The sequence below is a fragment of a genome, unplaced genomic scaffold, assembly GCF_019419815.1.
Source record: "Pyrus x bretschneideri cultivar Hongxiangsu unplaced genomic scaffold, Pyrus_bretschneideri_v1 Contig3, whole genome shotgun sequence".
Lineage (NCBI taxonomy): Eukaryota > Viridiplantae > Streptophyta > Magnoliopsida > Rosales > Rosaceae > Pyrus > Pyrus x bretschneideri.
The window spans coordinates 12125549-12149830 of record NW_025999612.1 but is presented as its reverse complement, the minus strand read 5'-3'; the positions used below and the strand labels follow the sequence as shown (position 1 = coordinate 12149830).

The window sequence follows — 24282 nt, the reverse complement described above, 5'->3', positions numbered from 1 at the left end:
AAGAAAACTATTACATGCATAAAACTAATATACAAGTGCATGTAAATTTTTCTTCTTTAAAAACACTAACTCTTTGACAGTACAACTGCACGTCTCAATTAAAAAGTGTTGAGAAATCAGATTCTCCGGTGAATTGGTAACTATTTTTATGTTTTACACAGAGAGAGAGAGAGAGAGAGAGAGAGAGAGATGTCAGATCCGTTTTTCCATCTCTGAGACGTGGCCAATTCTCCATTTCAAGTTGTTAAAACGGCCCCCATATATCTCCAACTCGGGAAAAGAGATATCATATCAATTAGACCAACATGCATTATTGCCAATTTTACTTTCATCGAACCTAACATTCCTTCTTACTCTCGTTTCCCAAACACTCTCATTGTATACACAGGCTTTACATATCTATTTTACTTTGCACATATCCTTATTAAATTTGTCTATTAATTTTCTTTTATTCATTCAATTTGACGATTAAAATTGAGAAGAGTGTGTAAAAAATACATATATGTGTATGGATAGTACCACTACATATATATACATATGAGGCAGATCCGTGACACTAACTTTTTTACGCTTAACCCATATATAGAAGACGAATCCGTGACACTATTTCTTTCACGCTTAGCCCTTATATATTATATATAATGGGAGGGTTTGGGAATGAGAGAAATGAGGCATGTTAATTATGTTCGACGGAAAGAGACCCTCTCCAGATCTCTTCCACCTAATCCTCCTTATCAAACAATCTGGACCCTTTAAATTTAATCAAACGGTTACAAACAGAGGACCACTGTAAAAATTATAATAACTTTAGCCAATAGATCAAATTTTAAAGATCCGGATTATTTGATGAGTATGATTAGATGGAAGGGATCCGGAGAGGATCCCTTTCCATGTTAACGTAAAGGTGTCATGAAATTCTTGATGAAAAACAAAACAAAAATAAGAATCTCGTAGTAACTCGTGGTAATTTTTTTTTTTTTTTTTGTGTGTAAAATTTTAGAAGAAAACAATAAAACGAGTTTGAATGTTTGTTAAGATTTAGAATTATGTTATGAATCTACATGAGATTAGACCTTTAATATGGGTGAGAATTGAAAACTTGTCCTAAACATCATGTCAACCATCTTAATCATTTTCTAGTGATTAACGCGGTTTGTGGCTTGAAACAAATGCATAAAATCCCAACCCACTAATGATAGATAACAAGCTGTATTCGCTTAATCTGCGAAATCAATTTGTAGATCTGTGTGATTAGAAAACTTCTCACATCATGTTGGATCAACGTGAAATTGAATATGATCAAAATATATAGAAAATTATGTTTTTGTGAGACTTTCCGTGAGAAAGTTAAACATTTTCACATAGATATCAAACATTTATTCAACATTTCAGAAATATAGGCATTTTGAATAAATTCTTACGAGTTATGTACTTTTTTTCTTCTAACAAACTGATAAAAATTCATTTTTGAATCTTGAACCGTAGCACGATCCATATATTGGGAATAGGTCCAAAATTTAACTGAATTGATATATCTTAGGAAAATTCACTTTGAAGTGACTATCTTGTTTGGAAGTGATTTTAAAATAGCTGAAATCACTTTAAAAAAAAAAAGTGCTTTTAAAACCAGTCATTTGTAAAAATACAAATGAATCATGAAAAATCACTTGAAGTGCTTCTTACAAGAAGCACATAACCGGTGCTTTTTATAGAAAGCACTTAAAATGCTTTTGAAACCCAAATTTTTTTTTTACCAAAATCGTTTTCAGTTATTTTAAAAACATTTTCAAACGAATCAATTAATCCGGTATCCCTTACACAAGTTTATCTCATCAAAGACCTGAAGATATTGAGAGTCAACAAAAATTTATGTAGTGGAGAAAATGATGACCCATCAATATTTGAGAATTGAGACTCACTCCAAAGGAATATAATCTAAGAAATCTTAATCAGATTTTAAGGGTAGACAATTATCAACGGTGTCACGTTCAACCGTCAATTTTTTGCTCACCAAATTGACATATCAATTAGCGGTTTACGATTGATTTGTGGTCCAAATTTTACTACCAAGACTTCTGTTCCTTTCCCTTTCACAAAGAATCTTTAACCCATAAAAATACACACTGCTCAGGTTGTTGCTTTGTTGGTCACTTGGCCATGCTCAGGTAACAAAAACAATTACTGCGGTAAACAGAACTGCAGTACTTTCTGCAATCAAAGGGCCAAGTTGAACTTCAAAGGCCCCACAAATATTCTGCAATCGAAGGGTCAACAAATTGCCGTCTTTTGGCCCATCTTAGAAAGCTCTTACGAAGTTGGTGCGAGTGTTATTCCATGTTGGCATATGCTGGACTTGGCCAACGGATTGCGTTGTCGTGTCATTTTCATGTCATACCTATTAAAATTATTTTAATAGATTCTAATTTTAATAGATCGTGTCGTGTCAAATTCGTTATTTTAATAAGTTTTTAACAGATGACCCATAACGACCCGATTTATTAACTGATCGTGTCGGGTTAACAGGTTATACAAAAAATTATCATGTCTAATCTCTAAATATGATAAACAATATCTTATTAGGCGCTTAACGGGTAACCAGATAACGACCTAGATCGTTAACAGGTTGACTCGAAACATGTTATTTTGTGTCGAATTAACAGGTAATGCAAGAAATTGTCACAAATACTTCTATTTGTATGTCCTTAGATGCCCAAGGGACATGTAGTTTATCGGCACTGTAGCCTCCAAACTACTACAACGCTACAAAGACTCGCTCAATATGGCTTGGTATTAGTGGTTGAAGAATTAAGACGTCACAATAACAATGTATTCACATTCTTCCATTAGGCTACCCATATACAGCAAATACGTACATAAGATAGGCCCCCTCCCCGGCCCATCTCATGTGAGCGTGTTTGCCGTAACTTCAGCAGCTGTACTGATTACTATGGCCGGAAACAAAAAACACTCATTGGTAAAGCAAAAATAAACAACACTTGCACACCAAAACAAACCAAAAACTCATCTTTCACTTTCTGATAGGGAGGGCTGAAAACGATATTGAATTGAGGCAAACTACAAGTGGGAGGTTGTGCCCCAAGTCGTTTTGACAAAAGTACTAGCTTGCACTGTTGAGAATACAAATGTTATATGGATCTTTGCCTTCTAATCAACGCCAGTGTTTCAAAAACGATCGAAAAGATTATCAATCACCTCAAGTTTACTGTGAAAAGGACGACTCATTTGACAGTACTTTGATTCTGGGCACATCTGTGTTTATAAAGGAGGAAAGTTACCAAAAAAAAAAAAAATGAAATGAAATGAACAACTTTAGATATCACTAGGAAGGAAATAAGCACCGAGTACGGATCAATTACCTAATAGAAAAATGGATCTTGAAGTTAGGGAAGTTATCTCAGCCCAGAAACAGAAGGATGCTACAAATTTAATCACAAGTGCTGTCCTTTGGCGGCACACGACGTCGATAGTTGATATCAGAGGCAACTGATCCCCAGCCAGTTTGGAACACTATCTTGGTGATGTTGATGATACAAACCCAACTTGTGCAAGCGGGCGCCCGGGAAGTTTTGTATGTTCAGGAGCTCCTTTTATAAGAGCCGCCTTTTGTGGGTTTAAAAGTAGAAGTTGCTGCATGTCCTTGGGAAGTACATTGAAAATTGCCAGCAGATCTCCCTTTAGTTTTTGGCAGGTTGCAGTTGAGTCTGCGCCAGCCCTTCCTGATTGCTGCGCCTGAGAATTGAAAATTTCCGAAAAAATGAATATAAAAAAATTTCTTCATTTGTTATAAATACATGAAAAATAGTACTTCAGCGAAATTATGTTCAACATCATCTTCTGCTTTAGATACTTCTGAGCATATCATTATCTTATTCTATTTAGGTAGCAATTTAAAGCTTACCTGCACAACAGGACTCTTGGGCCAGATGGTCCAATATCACAATACATACTAATTAAGAATAGGGTTAGTTGGTGATCTCCTCATCGTTTTTACTTTAAGATTAGAACAAACTTACGCATAAATCAACAAGAGATAATCTACTGTTAACTCAAAACAACATTGAAACTGCAACAGGAGATCTACCAGATTTCCTACAAGAGATACCGAGAGACAAGATAACTACACCTAGTAGCCTTGTAAACCAAACATCTTGCAACGCTTGAACAATTGCACCTTTTGACTTCTCTCATAAAGATATTAGAGTCGTCTTATATCTTAAAAGTGGTTTCAGATGGACCATCATAAAATAGTTGGTAGATATAGCATGCTTTTACCTAAAACTGTTTTTTCTTTTTCTTTTTTGTTTAATTTTATTTGGGGAGGGGAGCATTGATAGAAGATAGCATACTTAGCGGGAGTGGGACATTACCAGTGTTTCTTCAAGAAGATGCCTCTCAATACAATTAAAGGAATCAATAATTTCCAATTCAGACATCTTAGACATCAACTGCTGCATATCAGTCTTCATTCTGGCGTGCCTCCACAGTCTATCTTGTTCTTGTTCAGCAACAGCACGCCTTCTTTGAAACCATGGTGCAAAGTTTGGTCCCTGTAAAAATCGCCTATACAGACACAGACAGGATTACCATGTGTAAAGAATACCAAGTAGAACGGCTGGTGAGGAGTGGTAGTAAATGATACATATGAAATTTAATATTTATTACCGGTACAAGTCCAGCCAGTTAGATCTCATTCGCTTCGATAGAAACTTCCCAGGTCCTCTTTCTGATAAACTTCCCAGGAACTCATCAGCATTAAACGGAATAAGAGGGGGAGGGTCTACAAATGGAGAAGATCCTTCTGAAGGTGTTCTAGTCCTAAAATATGGGCCAAAAGGCGCCAAAAAGTTAGTGGTGAGCTCCAAGAAATGTCGCCGCAATATTTCATTGTTAACAACTGACATTGATTCCTCAACCCTTGGTGACATCCCAGCATCTATAAGCCTATTTAGGATTGAAGTGTCCGGCTTAGTTGTAGCAGAGTAAGTGCTCCAAATGGCTTCCTTATGTTCCGTCATGAGACAAAGAGGACCCTCTCTCCTCAACTTCACAGCATTCAACAAATTTGAAGGAGAGAATTTTTTCAAGGAAAGCTGTTGAAAGCCAAATCCTTCAGCTCTACCTGTAAGTCTTCCAGTAGATGACCTGGAAGCAAGGGCAAGCCGGTTTGTATTAGGAGCAGGGTTTCCAACTGAAACAACATGGGGCATATTACGAAGAGATTTAAGAAAAAACAGGTTGGTTACACCCAAGATCATAGGTGGAAAGGTGTCTCCTTCACGGAGGGAGTTGAGGTGGGCAAATTTAGGGTCATGGATAGTGAAATAAGGTCTAAAATCCACACTGCAAAGTAAAGGTGCAACCAAACTGACAAGACCAGCAACAGCCTCACTGCATTGCGGAGGAGTTGGAGCTATGATAAGCATGGGCTCACCAATAAGTAACAACTCCCACATAACCCAGAGCTGTAATAAGAGACCCCTGAAGATGCCAAATAGATCCGAGTCATGAAAAAGGCCCTGTGGGACTGACTGGTTATTAGGAAGAAAAGGAGCCATCGAGGAGGCAGACTCTTCAAGCAACATTCCGTTTTCTGACGCCAAGCTATGTGCAGGCGGCAAGTTCACTTTCAGCACAGCATTCCCAATAGGAAGCTCCATCAGCTTACCAGGAACAGGAGCAGGCCACATTGAAACATAAGCAGCAATATGCTCAAGAGCTTTCCTTCCAATGTCAAAAAATAGAGGACCCATGATTTGTAACAACGGTCTAAACACACTAGAGTACGGACTGTGCGACAAGATTACAACAGACTTCTGCTCCCCGCCTCGTTTTAGCCTTTCATCATGTCTCTGTCTATTAAAAACATACCCATACATGTATCTCGAAGCATTAGAATTGTTGTTACTTTTTGACCTCTTAAGAACTTTTACATCGGGAGACTTTGGATCTAACTTCTTATCACTTTTAGTCATCTCAGTGGAGGACACCTTAGCAATTTGAGAATTTTCCCGCCTTTGAACCCGGAAAAAAAATATACAATCATGAATGCTTGAGCGGTTCTGATGCTGGGAAACAGAATCCGGGAACGAACTAAAGGCGATTTCAAGCTCCTCATCTTGTGTAAGACAACCAGGTGGATAGCACTCTTCAATTAGCTGACCCTGTTCAAGATCAAACCTAATAAGACAAAAGGCAACGACCCATTGCTGTAAAGATTCTGGATCAAGCTTCGGACTATTTTCGGACTTCACTGAAAATGAAGGAGAACGACTCATTTCCAACAAAATCAAAGCCCGATTTTACTGATAAAAATGCCACTCCCCATCGTCTTCTGCAACCATTTCAACTACAAAACCATTAATGCCAAACTTTCCCAGTTGAACTTTTGTGGGTTTTCTTCCTCACAACCTAGCCAATAAATCCAAAAGAGTTCATTAATTTCTAGATAACAATGTAACTCAAAGAGGGAAACTTTTGTTGGGTGATTGCAGTTTTTCCTTAAGAATGCTTGAGCAAATTTTAACAAACAAAACAAGTTACATTCTTTTTCTTCATCGATTGGGACTACAGTTCTTTAACAATGCATGAATCTAAAGTTAACTTCTTGCTTACTTCAGGTGAAATTACCACATAACAAAAACAACCCAAGATTCTATTTTGTTCTTTCCTTTCATTTTCTCAGCAACCAAACAAAGTCCCAACCAGAAAAAAATTGGAAATGCAACACTAGAATCACAAATTCGAATTCAGAAAAGGATCTACGCAAAAGGGTTGCTCGAACTTTACCTGAATCAGAAAACCCAGAAACGAATTCTCGCAGAAACCAATCTGGATCCGCAAAACGAAGACACCCAATTGGCCAAAACAAACGGAGGAGCTCCCTCATAAACCCAAAAACTCGAACAAGAAAGAACTGTAAAGATTCTACGAAGGGTTATGCAGACTGTCGGGGAACGGAGCTTCTTTCTGGCTGCTGAGGAGGAGGCGGAGTATCTTAATTTATGATATAATTGGGGAATTTTACAGAGATTGTGAATTTTAGGGTCTCTGTCGATGAGGTCAGGCCGCAATCGTGACTAAATAGGGAAAGTAATTGACGCCACCTATTGAAACACTCTTGCTCCTCTTCCTCCTCAGACGTGTTCCACATCCTGTTGTATATCTAAATCTGGTAAATAATTGTATTCACCGTACCAATTTTTGGTCCCTGCGGTGGTGCGGTTACCCTAATTACCTACCTTCTATAATTATATTAATTATGAACAATGTTCGACTGCTCAAAAATGAGTTAGAATTTTTTTTCAAAACTCTTCGTGTTTGAATCAGAGACCTTTGTGTTTATAATCAGATACGTTCATATTATAAATCACACTGTAAATATCATCTCTGTAAAAAATAAATTAAAACTAATATCGTTTAGTTAATCTATTCTAACAAATACATTGACGGTTCGTAATACCTTTACCAATTCCATTCATTTGTTTTTATACAATTTGATGACTAAACGACCTTAGTTGTAATTTCATTTTTACATAGGAGATCTTTATAGATTGATTTATAATATGAACCGTTCTGATTATAAAAACAAAGTTTTATAAATTAAGAACGAATAATTTTGAGTGGAAACTCCTATTCCTTCTTTAAGTAGGCGAATATTGTTCTAATTATATTACCTCTTTTTAATTTTATTTTATTTTATTTTCCTTTTTATTAAATCGTTAGGATGTTGCTGAAGAAAAAGAACTGTGATTAGGATGAGTTATGCAATTTTTCTACAATGCAACGAATTATTTAATACCCTGAAAAATACAAGGGGTCAAATTTGAGTATGTGAGATTTAACTGTTACAAAAAAAGTTCATACGAGACTAAATATGGAATACGAGACATGGTAGCAACACTTCAAGTTTTTGGTCACATATGTATTAAATTGATGTGTCTGAATCAATTCTCTTAGATGTTGCTCGGATTCACAAATTTACTTCTTTTTGTTGTTTGACATGAAGATCAACCAAGGCCAATATGGTCAACTGTGGGTAGGTTAAGGATTATAAAACTAGATAATTAACAATGAAATTATGATTCACCTTAAGAAACAAGCTATGCTTATTACAAGAGTATGATATGTATATATTTGTCTAAACAAAGTAGTGTAAATTCAATTTTCGAGGTCCGACCACTTATAAGTGGTCTTCGGCCTCCTTATATAGGTCTCAATGAGCTCAAAAGTCATGAGCTTTTAAATATCTCATTGCACTATCATTTAATGAGCCAAATACGTAACGTATAAGTTATTCCTCCATTATTCACTCGAACGTGGAGAGGAAGTGACATTTGCTCATATCTCACTGCGCTAGGCCTGACAGCCTTTACATCTATTCATAGACTTCTTTATCTCTTGATAGACAACGCTCACTATGAGTTGACGTATGCACAAACCTATCTTTGGAGTTTCGTGCTAGAAAGTTGTCAGGTTTGCCAACTAGCTCAAGCCATCGAAACGTACTTTAAGTGTTGCGCTCGTCTCTTTTGTTGATGGACAATCCAAAGTTGTGCTCGGTTGTCTTTTGTTCTCGTGGTGGTGCTCTGTCATCTGATTTTTTGGGGCTGGCTTACGAGTCCAATAGTATGATCTTCTCATCCTTTAGTAGGTTATCTTCAGGCTCATCCTATTAGGTCGAACACCATCTGTATAGTATTTTAATGAGTTTAAGATGACTCTGCGTTAACAATACTAAGCATTGATATGTTATTGTTGAAGTATTATTTTTTTCAAGTCTTTTTTTCTATGCACAATTATATCTATTTTTTGTCAATAAATTCAATAAATAAATAAAATTTGAACAAAATTAAACACAAGTGTGCTTAAAGAAAAAAATACGTAACAAATGTTTCCTTTCTGTGGCTTGATTTTTTGTCAAGGTATTCAAATAAACAAAATAAAAGAAGCAAGTAGCCTTCTACTACAATAGTGAGGAGTAGTGTTGTCCTTGTCCAACAACATGGATTCGAACTATGTCGGCTCCTAATCTAATATCTAATCTAACAAATCTATCGTTTAACAAAAAAAAAAAATATATATATATATATATATATTTAAAATTCAGGCACGGTGAGAAAATTTCAGAACCACGAGTGGCCTTCCTGAATATGGGCTGAAATTGATCCGAGCATCTTCTGGATTTAGTTGATTTGGGCTTAAGAAAATATCTTCGAAAGTAAACAATTGACCCAACTCCAACCAAAACCCTCATCGGTTAAGCCGACAGTTTCTTAAAAGGGTCCATTTGTTTCCAAAATATTGCTTCCATAGGAAAACAATTTAATTGTGATGGAAACACAAGTGGTACATCACATATTTTAATGTGAATGATGAGAAATTTTATTTTTTAAGTTATTAACTTTTTAGCATATATATCTCATCATTTGTATAATGACACGTCAGGTACCACCCCGTGTACCGGTTGTACTGACAAATCTCTCATTCCATAGAGCTTTATTAAGGTATATGCTTAAATGCCTAAAATCACAAATAAAAATCAGAGTAAGCAAGAATTGCGTTACGAATGAATCCGACTGAGTATGAGATGGCAAAAGCTATTCTTATTAAAAGCTTGTATGGGAAAAATCTCGTAATGTATTTAACCAGAAAATATATTATGCTTATGCGAAAGTATTTGTTTATTACGGAATTTTAGGTGTCAAAGTGTGGATAAAAAAAATAATAATAAAGTTGAATCCAAAGAAAGTACGCAACAACTATAAGAAATCCAAATAAAGTGCGCACCAACTATAAGAAATCCAAATTTAATATTTACCGACTCATTTTATAGTAAAACACTGTTCATTCTACAGTGTGCTCTCCCTTTTGCTCTTGCTCGGTTTGTTTAATTTTATTTCTGCCTGGTTTACACTTGTTGGTCACTGGTGATGGTGGACGAGTGTTCTCTCTCAGATCTCTCGAGCTCTGTCTCTCAAAGGTTTCAATACACTTTTCCATTTGCTTCCAGTACAGATCTCTTGACTTCTCCTTCAGACACCACAAACCACAAACACAAACCCAATAAAAATATCTTCACAAACCAGAATGCCTTATCGCTGAAAACAATGAATCAGGTGTCCATTCGAAGAAAATTTCAAACCCAAAAAATTTAGGGTTTTCTGGTCTCCGACCGGTTTGGGGTGGGTAAATTTATGGTTTGAATATTACATGTTTAGAATTGTAATTTGGATGAAATACGTGTACTTATGTACAAAATAAACTCTATTTTTTATCCCACTCTTGTTAAATCAGTAGGTGACATTATTCAAAATTAGGAAAAGCTTATAGTGGTCATTGTGTCGGTAGGGCTCAACTATTTGTTTTACCAAAATACAAAACATGCTCTAAAAAAATAGGAAAAACCTCTACTCTAGGCTTTGTGACGAGAGAGAACTTTTCGTTGCGACGATATTCTAAATTATGACATTATTAGCGAAAAAATTGAAATGCATGATAGTGATTTTATTGACTTAGCATTTCGTTATAAATAAGCTTTCCTTCTCTGGTTGATGAAGGGAAAAAAAAAGCAGAAAGTGACAATGTCATGATTGGACACTTTTTCAACAAAGATGGCTGGTTGAATATTCGAACCTACAGCGGAGCCATGGCAATTAGGATTTCAAGATGCAGCTAACACCTCTACGATTCAATAATTGGCTGTTTACCATGTGGTTTAGTTAGTTTAATACAAGCATTATTTCGACAATTGAAGATATAGATTCCTTCCATTGCATATGTACATGCATGCACTAGCTTTAATCGCCTCCACTACAGTACACCATCGTGTGAAATATATTACGAGGAAGAAAACAAGACGAGAAATATATGGAGGAAACTTATTCTAAATACAATATAATGCATGCATGTCTTGGCAGCATTAAGCATTATTTCGACAATTGAAGATATAGATTCCTTCCATTGCATATGTACATGCATGCACTAGCTTTAATCGCCTCCACTACAGTACACCATCGTGTGAAATATATTACGAGGAAGAAATCAAGACGAGAAATATATGGAGGAAACTTATTCTAAATACAATATAATGCATGCATGTCTTGGCAGCATTGCTGCTGCTGCTGCTGATGATGATGATGTAGTACAATTTCTGATGTGCTGGCAGCTTGTGATAGAGACATTAGCTCGGATCTTGTACTGTTAGCAGCAATGCTGATGGTGATCAACATTTACTGGTCTTGATGGTGATCATCATTTACTGGTGATGGTGATGCAAGATTATGGTACATTTGCTGCCGTGGAACATCAGCCCACAAAAGATAATTGCTGCCATGTTGGCTGCCGTGGAAAAATCCTGGGATGAATTTGTCTTTTCTAGTGACGTCTAATCTGACATGGTGTTTGAGAGTTGGATTTTGTGCTTTGTAGGCAGGATTAGAATATTGAATTTCTAAATTAAATTTTGTAAAACAAATGATGTGGATGTTGATAATTAAATTATTATTTAACTGTTAATTAACGTGCTTATTTTCTAGAAGGCATATTCTCTGCCCTCTCACTTCTTGTGTCCTCCTATGTTTTGTGTGGTCACGGTTAAGCCACGTCAACATTTTATATTTTTTTATAGAGATAATAAGACAAAAATGAATATTAATGTAAAATGTTGACGCGACTTAACCATGACAATACAAACAAGAGGGCATGAAAGGGCACACGAAGTGGGATGGCAGAGAATTTGCCTCCTATTTTCTACTGATGACATATCAGTTGGTTTACAAATTTAATTTGAAAATTTGGTCTCTCTAACATCATCTTTGTAGCCATGAAGAAAAAATTTTTGAATTGGATTTTGTCTCTGATGGTCTTTGATTTGACATCGTAGTTTGAAAAAAAAAAGGGAAATCAGCGCGGCTAGATGGTGCCCTGATACATTAAGAAGCCAAAGTAGGGAAGATTGAATAGAAAATTGGTTAGAGTTTGAATAATAGAGAATTTGATGAATGATTTTCTAATAATTCTCAGCGACAACGGTACAAGATATATACCAATACAACATTCAATCACGCTTATATCTAAGGTTAGAAATCTGTGATCCATCTCTGGTATAATTTGATCTAAGACTAAATTATGAAAGTAAATATTACAAACACACAAGATTCTAAAAAAACACTAGGTGTTTGTCGGGTGGTGAGCTGGGAACTAGCGTTTAGCGGTTAGGCAGGCGCATTAGCGGATTAGACGGATTTAAGTAAATGTATTATCATGTAAATAAGAACTTATTTAATTACACTTAAAAAAATACATAATTGTATTAAGATACATAAATTGTAAAATAAAATGATATTATAGATTAAAGTATTATAACATATTGAAAATATGGAGAACTAGCATATCATGAGTGTTCATATCCAAGTCTCTAACAAGTCTTTTACAATTTATTGACAAAAATAAAATGCAAAATAAAAGTTATTGATTTTTTTTTATCTAAGTGAGAGTCACAACATAGGCAAGTGCCTAGGCGGGTCTAGATAGGCGGACTAGGCAGCCGCCTAAGAGACGACGTCGCCTAGGCGCCATTTCTTGATTTTCGAACACCCCGTCATTAACCGAAGCAGCGACCAATGCCTAGCGCCTAAGTGGCCAAGTAAAGATTTATTTTATTCGTAACATTTAGCTAGTTTAATTAGTTCACTATTATGAATTATTTTAAATTATACTAGGATTTGCCTACACACTTTGTGTGTATGAACATATTTTTTTAGAAAATGAAAAGGAGAGGGAGAGAGAAAGAGAGAGAACGTGGGGGAAGTGAGAGGTTTTTGTTTTTGGTTTTATTTTATTTTATATTTTTAAATTTTAAATATTAGAAATATTTTAACATCATCTATAGGTGAGGCTTCAATTAAAAATAGAAAAATTTGGACTTGTGAAATTACATTATTGCCCATCATTTTTTTTTTTTTTGTGTGATAGAAAACTAAGTTGTCTTTTTACCCTCTTTTGATTGACAAATAAGATTTCATTAATTAGTAGAGATAATAAGCCTCAGTAATAATATAAAATTTAATTATAATATTATATACTTCAATATAATTAAAATAATTATCATCTCAAGAGTCAAATGATATCGTTTCCTTCTATTGCGTATGTATATGCATGCACTAGCTATAATCGATACCACTACAGTACATAATCATGTGAAATATATCACGAGGAAGAAAACAAGACAAGAAATATAAAAAGGAAAATTTTCCTAAATCACCATGCATGTAATGCATGTAGAATAATGCTAGGAAAATTAAATTTGTAGACAAAATTTTAAAAACTAAAAGACATGAAAGTTGATGATTGGTTTGCAAGTTGTAAGTTGCTTAATGCCCTCCTCGTTCCAACCATCCTCGTAATACTATATGTGTGTATCCTTGTATGGTGATTAGGGTGGGTTAGAAAAATTGAAAAAAATCGAATTGAATATCCAAGTGAAATCCAAAAAAATTGAACCAAATTTGAAAATTGAACCGAACCAAAATTGGTTGGTTTGGTTTATAACCGTCAAACGACGGCATTTTTGTCTACTTATAAACCTACTCTGCTTCTGTCCTGGGTTTTCTTCCGCGCCATCTCACTCTCATCGACTCACTCAGTCATGCGTCAACTTAGTCACTCCCACGAGCTTCCTCAGGACGTCGACCTCGCCCACCTCTCAGCGACGCCATCTCTTCTCGGTGTGGACCGCACCCACCTAGCCGTCACCCCCGCAAACTTCCCCTCGCTGTCTTGACAGCCCACCTCGCCCCGCGCGCGAATCGCCCAGCTTGATTTGCCGAGGCATGATTCTGGTATTTGCAAGATGTTTGAGTTGGTGAATTTTTGTTCTGGAACTATCTTCACCACTCTTGTAATATATACAATTTGTGTATCATTCAGAGGAGAAGTATTAATATTGAAATTATAATAGGAACGGCAAGATAGAGCCTCTGCTCAAGTTGCTCAAGTTCTGATGTTAGGATGGACCTTTTATTTAAAATATTAGTAAGTCTGTTATTAAAAACACATCAAAATCAAGGTACTGAGATGGCCAACAAACAAAATCCATCCAGCGACGCTGCGGTTTTTCAGTTACTCCACCGTGAGAACAGTCAAAGAATGAACTCATATGTGCGTTGATCTTCGTTGTTTTTTCTGCTTCTGCTAGCTTTATATGTGTCTCCATCTCCAAATAGTTATTCTATGTTTCTTATTTTTATAGGTAGAAAATCATTGAATACATGGAAAATTAAAAACGTTTTGGTCTTTGGAATGGTTTAAAATGTTTGTTGTTGTTGGTTCTAATGCTATTAAATATTTGACGGGTAGTTTTATAGAAATAAATATTTGTTGTTGTTGGTTGTATTTAGCCTGTTCAACTTCTTAACGTAAATAATTTCGTTTATTAAAAAAAAAAAATCACTTGCATAAAAAATCCACGGTCATTTTAAAAACTTTAAAACACAACCTAGCTATAAAGTTAGTGATGCATAACACAGCGTAATCGGTGACATCATAGCTGGCACTAATTTCGTAATAGTAATCTTGGTCCATATCCTGCATCAGCTAGTTAGTCCCAAGTCCCATCCTATATATAATATAATATATATATATATATATATATATATATGTATGTATGTATGTATATGTATCCGGCATTGCGTGAAGAGCGAGTTGAAGAAAAAGGAGGTAGATGAGCATGTGTTTCCATCTGCAACTCTTTTCTCAAACGATTATTAGTATGATATAAGCTTCGCACTTTTTCAATTGCTTTGGGCTAATATTACTTTGTCTTGGTAACTTATGCATGGACGTAGTGAGGGAGATCCCTTCAAATTTCTCTTTTTTTTATTAATTTTTTTTATATTTGAACAGTCACGACTCATGATTAAACTACGTTAATATTTAGTGTTATTTTTTAGGGTTCTTTAGAAAAAGACCCTTGAAACTCTTATTTTCCAAACAAAAACCCACATAATATTAAACTTCCAAATAAAACCCAAATTTCAAATAGAGTACCATGTAGACAAATATGTAACCAATTGTCATCACATATTTACAACTTATGCCACAAAACTCTAGTTATGTAAAGAAATATTATTACCCACCCTAATTATGATTAGCAATTAACCCCATATGGAAATTTTACCTTTCTTGTATGATAAATATTAGGAATATATATATATATATATATATGTAAATTTAGCTATGTTCATAAACAATTTATGGGCACATTTTTCGTTTGGAAAGAAAAATCCTTTGTACAATCAGTTATTTTGCATCAAATAATAATATTGTTTTATAAAACAACAAAAAACCAATTAATATTCTTTTATGTTGTAGTTAAATTATTTTACCTAGATTATTACATACATTAGGCATTTCTTGTTTGTTATCATATGCTTGTTAAAAATAATATATCTATATTTATATGTAAAATATAAGTAAATTAATTTTGAATCAAATAGTATTTATTTTGTAGGTAAATTAAAATAGTAGTTCCATTATTTTGGGAAAGTTAAACAGTGCCTAAATAATTTCGTAAAAATTAAACCAAGACAAATTATCTCCATTAAAATAAAACAGTACATATTCGACAAAAAACAAAATAAATAAATAAATAAATAAAATAGTAGATACATTATTTTCTTATAAGATTAAACAATAGGTAAATTATATTGTAGGTACATTATGTTTGTAATATAAAAAAAGAAATTGAAATTCATAAACAAAAAGTAGTAGATATATTAATTTTTAATCAAATTTCCCTTATATGTTGGTGAATTATTTTCATGCATTATTATATATATTGGGCATATTTTACTACTAATATATATGTGTGGAAAAATTTACCTATATTATCATATAAAATATAGATAAATTTATTTTGAATCAAATAACATTTTTTATTCTATAAGTAATTTTTTTTTTTTTGAGTTGAAATGATAGCGACTTTATTAATGTCAAGAAGACGACATACACTAATCCAAGAGGGTACCCTAGAGTAAATTATTTTGCATGTATCATTACATATACAGGGCAAATTTATTACTAATGCACATGTCCAAATAATTTACCTGTATTTTTTAAATATAGGTAAATTATTTTATAGTGCTCTTCCAAATTTTCATTTGGTAAGAAAATGACAAGATTTAATTAAAATTGTCTAATTTTATGCAAATTTAAAAAACAATTACAAACTCTTAAGGAAAGTATAACATTATTAGTTCTTTTTTGCCTTAACATACAATTTGTTTTGATATATTAATGCAATGATTTTAAACATTAATACATTTCTTTTTATTAATTTCTCCCTTCAAATCTGCATAGAATTAAATATCTACATCAAAACGGTAATTAGGGGTATTTTAGGCATCTGAAAAATGCAAAATGTGTAAAGGCAAACAAAATTAATGAATTTACTTATGTGGAGCCTAGTCATTGGGTTTTATTCAGATAAAAAGACTATGTCGGGTTTTATGTAAAGAAACTTGAGTTTCAGGGGCTAAAGTCAAATTTTCAGTATTTTTTATAAAGAGAGAAAAAGAGGAAAGTGAGAGAGAAAAGGATTAGAGGGGAGATGCTTTGAAGGAGAGAGAATCCAACAGTAGTGAGATATGATGATTCACTATTACATGAAATTATTATGAATCTCAAAATTCTGAATCCCAACAAATCATAAGAAAATTCATCAATTTATTCATATATGAATTTACTCAAGATCAGTTTGTATTCGTAAGAACGTCTTATGTGACGATAATCTATGATTAAAGTCTTAACTAAATCTGTAAAATTAAATATTGATGAGGTGTCCTCCACACATGCAGTCTTGTTCTCTTAGATTTCATGAATCACCGTTTGATTAAAATTAAACCATGCATAGGTAAGCCGGAAACATTTGACTAGTGGCAGGGACTCAAGACAACCCCCCAACATTCTCCTCATTCTTCTCAGAAGTCGGAACCAAATCATCAAATTTAAACCACTGGTAAACAATTAATCATTACACAGTTACCAATGTTATAAATTCAGTCTCATCCAGATTAGGATTCCTTAATTGGTAAATTCCCAGCAAGTGTCGTTGTCCATCGATCAGAAAACGAAACTATAGTTTATAAACTAATAATATAACTTTACAAGTTGATCATCGATTATTGTTTCATATAATATATACAACTACAACTTACTTCAAAGTTGGAGGACCAGGGATTGTTTTGATTTAAAAGATAACCCTAACCGTCTAGATAGCAAAAACCAAAGAAATTTTTTGTCATCGGCTCCTTTAACTATGGGCTCGGCGGCAATCTTCTTGAAAAACATTTTTGGTCTCTTCCCTCTTCCTTTCTGTTTACTTTGTTTGGTGGAGAATTGTCGTCGTGATAGTCGTCGTGTTTGGTCCACGCACACAATAAATACTAAGGTTTGATCCAATTATCACTCTCGATATAGTGTTAAAGTTGTAAGTCATGGTAGATGTCGGATTGTGTCGGAATTAGTTTAGCCAGAACGACAATACGAATTTAGCCCGTGCTGTTATATGGCTTTCAGATGTCTAGAAGATGTGGAGTGGTGACATGCTCTTATCCTTTTATTTTGTTTCTGTCTAATCATTTCTAGTAATTATCTTGAAGTTTGGTTTTGATTTCTCTCTTTAGGAGAGTTTGCTAGTTTGATTGCTCTCTATAAAAGAGTTGCTCGATTTTTAATTTTCATTTTGATGTGTTACCTCTTTTGGATCTATGTGTGAAGCGTGGAGCTGTTTGATTTGCTGGATCGACTTCACTTGGGGTTCTGGGATCGTATTTGAAATTTTATTCTCACATTATCTCTGTGTAACATGAGGTTTAACTTTTATTGATCTGTGTAATCTTGTGGTTCCCAATAAGCTAGAAAGAGTGTTTGATGTCTACTCATTACTTTATTATAATATTTTTAGATCTAATTTGCAAAGATCCTTTGGGGCCGATGATTCATGATATGTAATATATAAATGTTTGTAATATTTTTTTTCTTCTTCAAATGAAATATCGTCCTTTTCTTTGAAAAAAAAAAAAAACCCCTTCCAAGAATCGTACTCTGGCATATAGCTAGATTCACTCAAGGACAGTAATATTTGTTTCCTAAAAAATATATATTTATATATATATTCAAATACTTTTCTGGTTTCTATATATGGTTAAATGAAACAAAAGAGAAAGATTTTTTGGACTAAGTTGTGGAAATACTCATGTAAATAAATTCACTGATTGACGTCCACATATGATACATCTAGCTACCAGTCGAAGGAAGTGATGATGTACCAAATTAGCATGCTCACTTTTCACATATCCACCTACCAATCATAGCCAAGATGAGTAAAATATCACGTTTCACACCGCACACATACCTATACACTTACATGTGTAAGTCAGAGAGAGAGAGAGAGAGAGAGAGAGAGAGAAACCCACATGTATCTGCCAAACCCCAAAATCAATAATCCATATCTGCACCTATATATCTGCATCTGCATGCATGGGAGAAAGCAAGAAGTTCAATGTGGTAACTCCCTCTTGTCTCCCTGTGTGTTTCCTGTGTGAATCCTTACCCCACTAACAAAGGAATTGTGGTCACAGTTGAAACTAGCTTAAATACTTAAACGTCTAAAGTTAAGGGAGGCAGGCAAGCAAACAAACAATCATGTGTGGAACAACTACTCCGAATGTTTCGGAGATTGCGAAACATAGGACCCTGATCATTGGATCAACAGGATTCATTGGCCGGTTCGTTGCTGAAGCCAGCCTTCACTCAGGTCACCCAACCTATCTCCTTGTCCGCCCCGGCTCAGTCGTGGGCTCTTCCAAGAGCACCACCACTATCGGGTACTTACAAGAGAGAGGAGCTATAGTCATAACGGTACCTCTCTCTCTATATATACAAATCCTTATATATGTGAAAGTTTACGCTATTATTGATATCGACTGTATTAACAACATATGAACATGTCCACAAATGCGGTTAACCACAACCTAAAAGAACTCTATATAACATATTTAATAATATTGCATGTACTACTTATATGTGCATGCATGTGAATAATAACCGTGTTGAGCTGATTATTGTGATAAATTAATTGGTTATATACACACACAAAAGGGCTCCATTGATGATCAAGATTCAATGGAGAAAGTGTTGAAGGAGCACAAGATTGAAGTTGTCGTATCAGTTGTGGGTGGTGCAAGAATTTTGGATCAGCTTATTTTACTGGAAGCCATCAAAGCTGTGGGCACTGTTAAGGTATTATATATAGTTTAATGGTATATCAGTAATAGCATAATAGCTGTGGGCATGTTTGTATTATATATAGTTTAATGGTATATCAGTAATAGAATAATATGAATGATAACTTATTTTGTTTTTCCTACGTTGAAACGTCTGTATATACTTGTTTGGTGGTCAATAATAGCTACATTATTGTGCAGTTAATTTTTCTTTACCGTCTTAGACTATTTTCAATGAAGGTGTTAAATACGCTAATTAGGACTTAAAAAATAGGTGTTCTTCAAACAATATGTCATATATAACGTGACAACTGAGTCATTTAACTCCTTACTTTCAAGCTATGTTTTTTGCCGCAAACAAAGATGAAGTCAAATAAAATTTTGACATATAATATTTGATGTCTATGTTGAAGATGCTATTAAACTTTACTATTATGAATTGAAAAAAAATATTCCTATTATGAAATGACATCATAGAGCCCATACAAAAATACTAATTAAATAAGGGTCTTTTAGCCAAAATGGTCTATGAGATTGTTCATCATCCATTATTTTGGTCATTCCATTAAAAAACTTCATTAAGTGGTCCCTAAGCCTTTTAACAGAAGGACCAAATTAAATGATGGATGGTGGACAATCTCATAGGCCAAAGTTATGTGTTATGCAAATCTCAGGGACCAAAATTATGTGTTATGTAAATCTCAGGGACCAAAGTTATGTGTTAAACCCTCAACTTAACGGAGTTTTTTAACGGAATGACCAAAATAATGGATGGTGGACAATATCATGGACCACTTCTATTGATTTTAAATCTCAGGGACCAAAGTTATGTCTTATGCAAATCTCAGGGACCATTTTGACTAAAAAGCCTTAAACAAGTGAAAACGGTCATGTCAAATAGCAAATAGACATGAGCAAGATGGAAAAGGATCCCCGCAGGATCCTTTTCCTGGAGATCTAGGGGATCCCGTGATCATGGCTGTTCATCGTATATCGTGCAGTCAGTTTTCGTTAGATCCATACATACAATCATATTAAAACTTTTTTTAGATTAAAGTACTTTCTTGCAAATTAATAACGATTTAACTAGAAAATTTTGGTATATATCACAAACACATATACCTACGTTCTACATAGCAAGATGGTATTGTTTAGTACATGAACATGATGAAACTAAAATTGTGGACAGAGATTTTTGCCATCTGAGTTTGGGCATGACATAGACACAGCTGATCCAGTAGAGCCAGGGCTAACTATGTACAATGAGAAGAGAAAAGTCAGAAGGGCCACTGAGGCTGCTGGAATTCCCTACACTTACATATGCTGCAACTCCATTGCTGGTTGGCCTTATCATGACAACATTCACCCCGCCGATGTCCTCCCGCCGTTGGATCGATTCCACATCTATGGTGATGGCACTGTCAAAGGTAATTAAGCTATCTAAAGACTGCTTTGATTATTTATTGTATAGTACATATGCATGCACCAATACTAAATGTAGAAGTCCCAGATTTCTTTAAAACTAATGGTTGGTAAGCATACTTATATAAGACGAGAGAACAGATCAAATAAATGAATATTTACTTTCATCAATTTTTAATATTAACTATCATCGATCAAATTTGAGCCATTACTTTTTTTAACAAAATGAAAACTAAGTGCATTAGTTAGATTCTAAATGCTACACATTGAATATTGAAATTCAGAGACCAAAATGAATAAAAGAGTCAATTTAAAGACCTTTTGTGATAAATAAAAATCTTAAAAGAAATTACGAAGAAGAGATGTAGCCGGCCGCCCTAATTTTGTTTTCTTTTCATATTTTTTGGGTCATAGCCGCCCTTGATTGGAACATGTGAACAACTACAACAGAAAGGAAAATTCCAAAAGAGATACAGAGGGAATATACAAATAATACACGAGACAAGACAGTATTCTTTTTCCCATTTTCTGAGGAAGGTTAATTAAAAAAATATTAACACGTAATTAGGACTTTAATTTGTCAAATTCAAAGCTTAATTAGTTGGCTAAACTGTCGCTGCAGCTTACTTTGTGACTGGTTCTGACATCGGAAAATTCACCATGAAAACAATCGGTGACGTCCGAACAGTCAACAAATCTGTTCATTTTCGACCACAATGCAACCTGTTGAACATCAACCAGCTTGCATCTTTGTGGGAGAAGAGCATTGGACGCACACTCCCTAGACTCACTGTTACAGAAGACGACCTTCTTTCTGCTGCCAAAGGTGCATATCTTTAATCCAAACCCTACTTACTTTCCGATCGCCCAGTAACGTGTTGGCTTTGCGTAACATACAAAGTCCAGCAGATATTGAGTTTAACCAGCAAGCCTATAGTAACTTGTTGGCTCTGTGTTACATTAATTCAAAATATAACATGTCTTAAATTCGACCGGTGGTGAAATTGAGGATATTAATAATAAGTTCCAGGAAGCCATTTTAATTAATTTAATTTAATGGCTAATAAATTACAACTTTGCAGAAATGATCATCCCACAAAGCATTGTGGCATCCTTCACTCATGACATTTTCATCAAGGGCTGCCAAGTAAACTACGACATAGAAAACCCTAACGACATTGAAGTCTGTTCTCTCTATCCCGACACACCATTTCAGACCGTGGAGGAGTGCTTCAAAGATTTTGCCACAAAGGTTGTCGTCGTTAATGTTCCGAAAGTAGCTGAAAAATCAAAGAGCAAAGATTTCATCCTCGTGCCGAATACGAAACCAGAAGCGTTAGTTGTTGCGCCAGCATCAGCTTGATCAAAGCAAGGTTAATCTTATTTCTTCTTATCAATCTGCTCAAGTAAAAAAGAATAATGAATGTACCGTATCCGGTCGATCTTTTCCCTTCTTCTGTTATTGTAGGAAATAAGTTTGTCTCGAGGAAATTATGCACTATTTTGTCGATCTTTAACTTGAGGAGAGATTTTTCAAACACAATCCAGTATACCTAGTGTAATAATACAATTGGTTAGAAAATTGAAAAAAAAATTCTAATCAATTGTATTAACACTCGAGAGTATCGTGACGTGTCCCGGCACATTGAAAAATTTCTCCAACTTGATAGTCAAATGATGCAGCTAGTGAACAGTCCAAGATTGTGGGAAATAAATGAACTACTTATCCATATAGAGTTTCAAATGAAACTTGTCTTCAAGCAATCGCTTGTAACTTGTTCGCTTTGTGATATAATTAAAGATGAGGGAATTACAGATTTGACTGACACCCAATTAGATCATTATAAATTTCTTGCCTTGAGTTTGTTTTCTTAACATGGTATGTTAGGGTGAGTGTTAGGTACTAACTGTGATAAATAATGCACATTTTGATAACTTTAGAAACTTCAGGTAACGATTTTTATTTCAGGGACCAAAACCTAGTGAAAACGAGCAAAAAAGCCCGCGCGATGCTGCGGGTTTACAACTCTAGTTCAACATAATTACAACAATGTTTACAATTTTGTTACTACATGTATACAACCATACTTACAATCCTATTTACACATATATACTAATCAGCATTTAAAACTATGTGAAACGGGGAGGGAGTTTTACCTCAATACAAAACACAATAACCTAAAATTAAACATATCTCCATGTCATTCATTTTGCATTTTGACCCCTCCTCTTATAATGCAAAGAAGGAATTCTCCATCATCACCACCACCATTGGTGCTCTCTTCTTGTTTTCATTTACCCAGAAATTGGGAGCCTGTGTACAACCAAAAGTGCGGATTTCTACGTCCTAGCTATATACAATTTACTTGAGTTTCTCAAAACCTAATGCAAACAACTAATTTTGGCTAAAATTTGTCCCTCATGTATTTTCCTCATCTGAAAAACTAATACAAGGTTCTAACCATACAACCAAAACCTCCAAACATCTACAATCAGCGCACCAGACAACATAACACCACTTTCAACAACTAACAAACTCATCATCACGTAGCAACAACATCACTGTTAGAGCAACTCCAACAAGAGTTGGAGCCTAATGGACCGACAACTTTGATGACCCAATAGCCCCAGCTACTTTCTCCAGCCCATGCGGGCGATTGGGCAAGGGGCCTTGAGTGAGAGGCCCGGCTCCAATTGGTGGCCCGAGAGCCCGAGGTTGTGTGATGCTTGGCTGACATTAGTCACATTTTAAAATTAATATAAAATAATAAAAATGTAAAAAATTAATAAAAAATGTAAAAAAATTAATAAAAAGGTAAAAAATTAATAATTTTTTTTTTAAATGTAAAAATAAATTTAAAAATCCGAATTTTTTTTAAAAATTTAAAAAAAAATTTGATTTAATTTTTCTATAAATATGTTATCATTATCTTCCAACTTACACCACAATTTTATATTTTCTCAAATACTTTGGGTTGTAATTTCTTATTTAATAACACGTGGTACAACGAGATCGATTAAAAATCCTATCCTAAATTACAAATAAAATTATTTTTTATTTTTTATAAAATAAAAAATACTAATATTTTATTGCCTATTGCCATGTCTATTCAGTTTAGGGGTGGAGATGCAAAAGGCAAGTTAAAGGCAGTTACTGTTTATTGGAGGGGATTGAATAGGAAGTTGCCCTAGGGGGACTTCCTCATACTTGCTCTTAAGCAGCGCCTGGGTTTAAAGAAACGGAAAATGAAATCGGATAAGTAAAACGTAAGATAAAGATGGCAATGAAATTGAATTATGGGTTCCTACCGTGCCCTTTGCAAAGTGTCCTTAGTTGAGCAATATATTCAGATATTTTCCTGATGGCTTCCACCTACAAAAAGGTAAAAGCAGAACATAAAATATCATGCAAGCAAGTGTCCCTGTAGACCCTTTCCAACTGACGAAAAATAAAATCACCTAAACCTAATCATCTTATATTAAGAAGACATCATACAACAACAATGAATGTTTTACACTGTGCAAGTGAAGTAGCTTTCATTTGCCAATTTCTCAA

At 34.5% G+C, this 24282-nt stretch overlaps 2 protein-coding genes across 3 annotated transcripts; one reads left to right on the top strand and one right to left on the bottom strand.

Moving 5' to 3' along the window:
* Window positions 1-3010: 3010 nt before the first annotated feature.
* On the bottom strand, window positions 3011-7242 carry LOC103938535 (protein DENND6A). Of its 2 annotated transcripts, XR_007260210.1 has the most exons (5): window positions 6808-7242; window positions 4684-6429; window positions 4389-4581; window positions 3378-3750; window positions 3011-3270 (listed from the first exon to the last, which is right to left on the bottom strand). XR_007260210.1 is itself a non-coding variant. In XM_048589464.1 (4 exons), exons 2-4 carry the CDS (start codon window positions 6294-6296, stop codon window positions 3529-3531), a joined length of 2028 nt encoding a protein of 675 aa, XP_048445421.1. In that variant the 5' UTR covers window positions 6297-6429; window positions 6808-7242; the 3' UTR covers window positions 3317-3528. The 2 variants fall into 2 exon arrangements, 1 of the variants encoding a protein (XP_048445421.1); XM_048589464.1 differs by lacking the exon at window positions 3011-3270 and having other exon boundaries at window positions 3317-3750.
* An 11321-nt stretch (window positions 7243-18563) lies between these two features.
* LOC103938522 (leucoanthocyanidin reductase) lies at window positions 18564-22545 on the top strand. Its single transcript, XM_048589787.1, has 5 exons — window positions 18564-18939; window positions 19180-19320; window positions 20494-20731; window positions 21349-21552; window positions 21809-22545. The coding sequence occupies exons 1-5, from the start codon at window positions 18724-18726 to the stop codon at window positions 22087-22089; spliced, it is 1080 nt and encodes a 359-aa protein (XP_048445744.1). The 5' UTR covers window positions 18564-18723; the 3' UTR covers window positions 22090-22545.
* Window positions 22546-24282: the final 1737 nt, after the last annotated feature.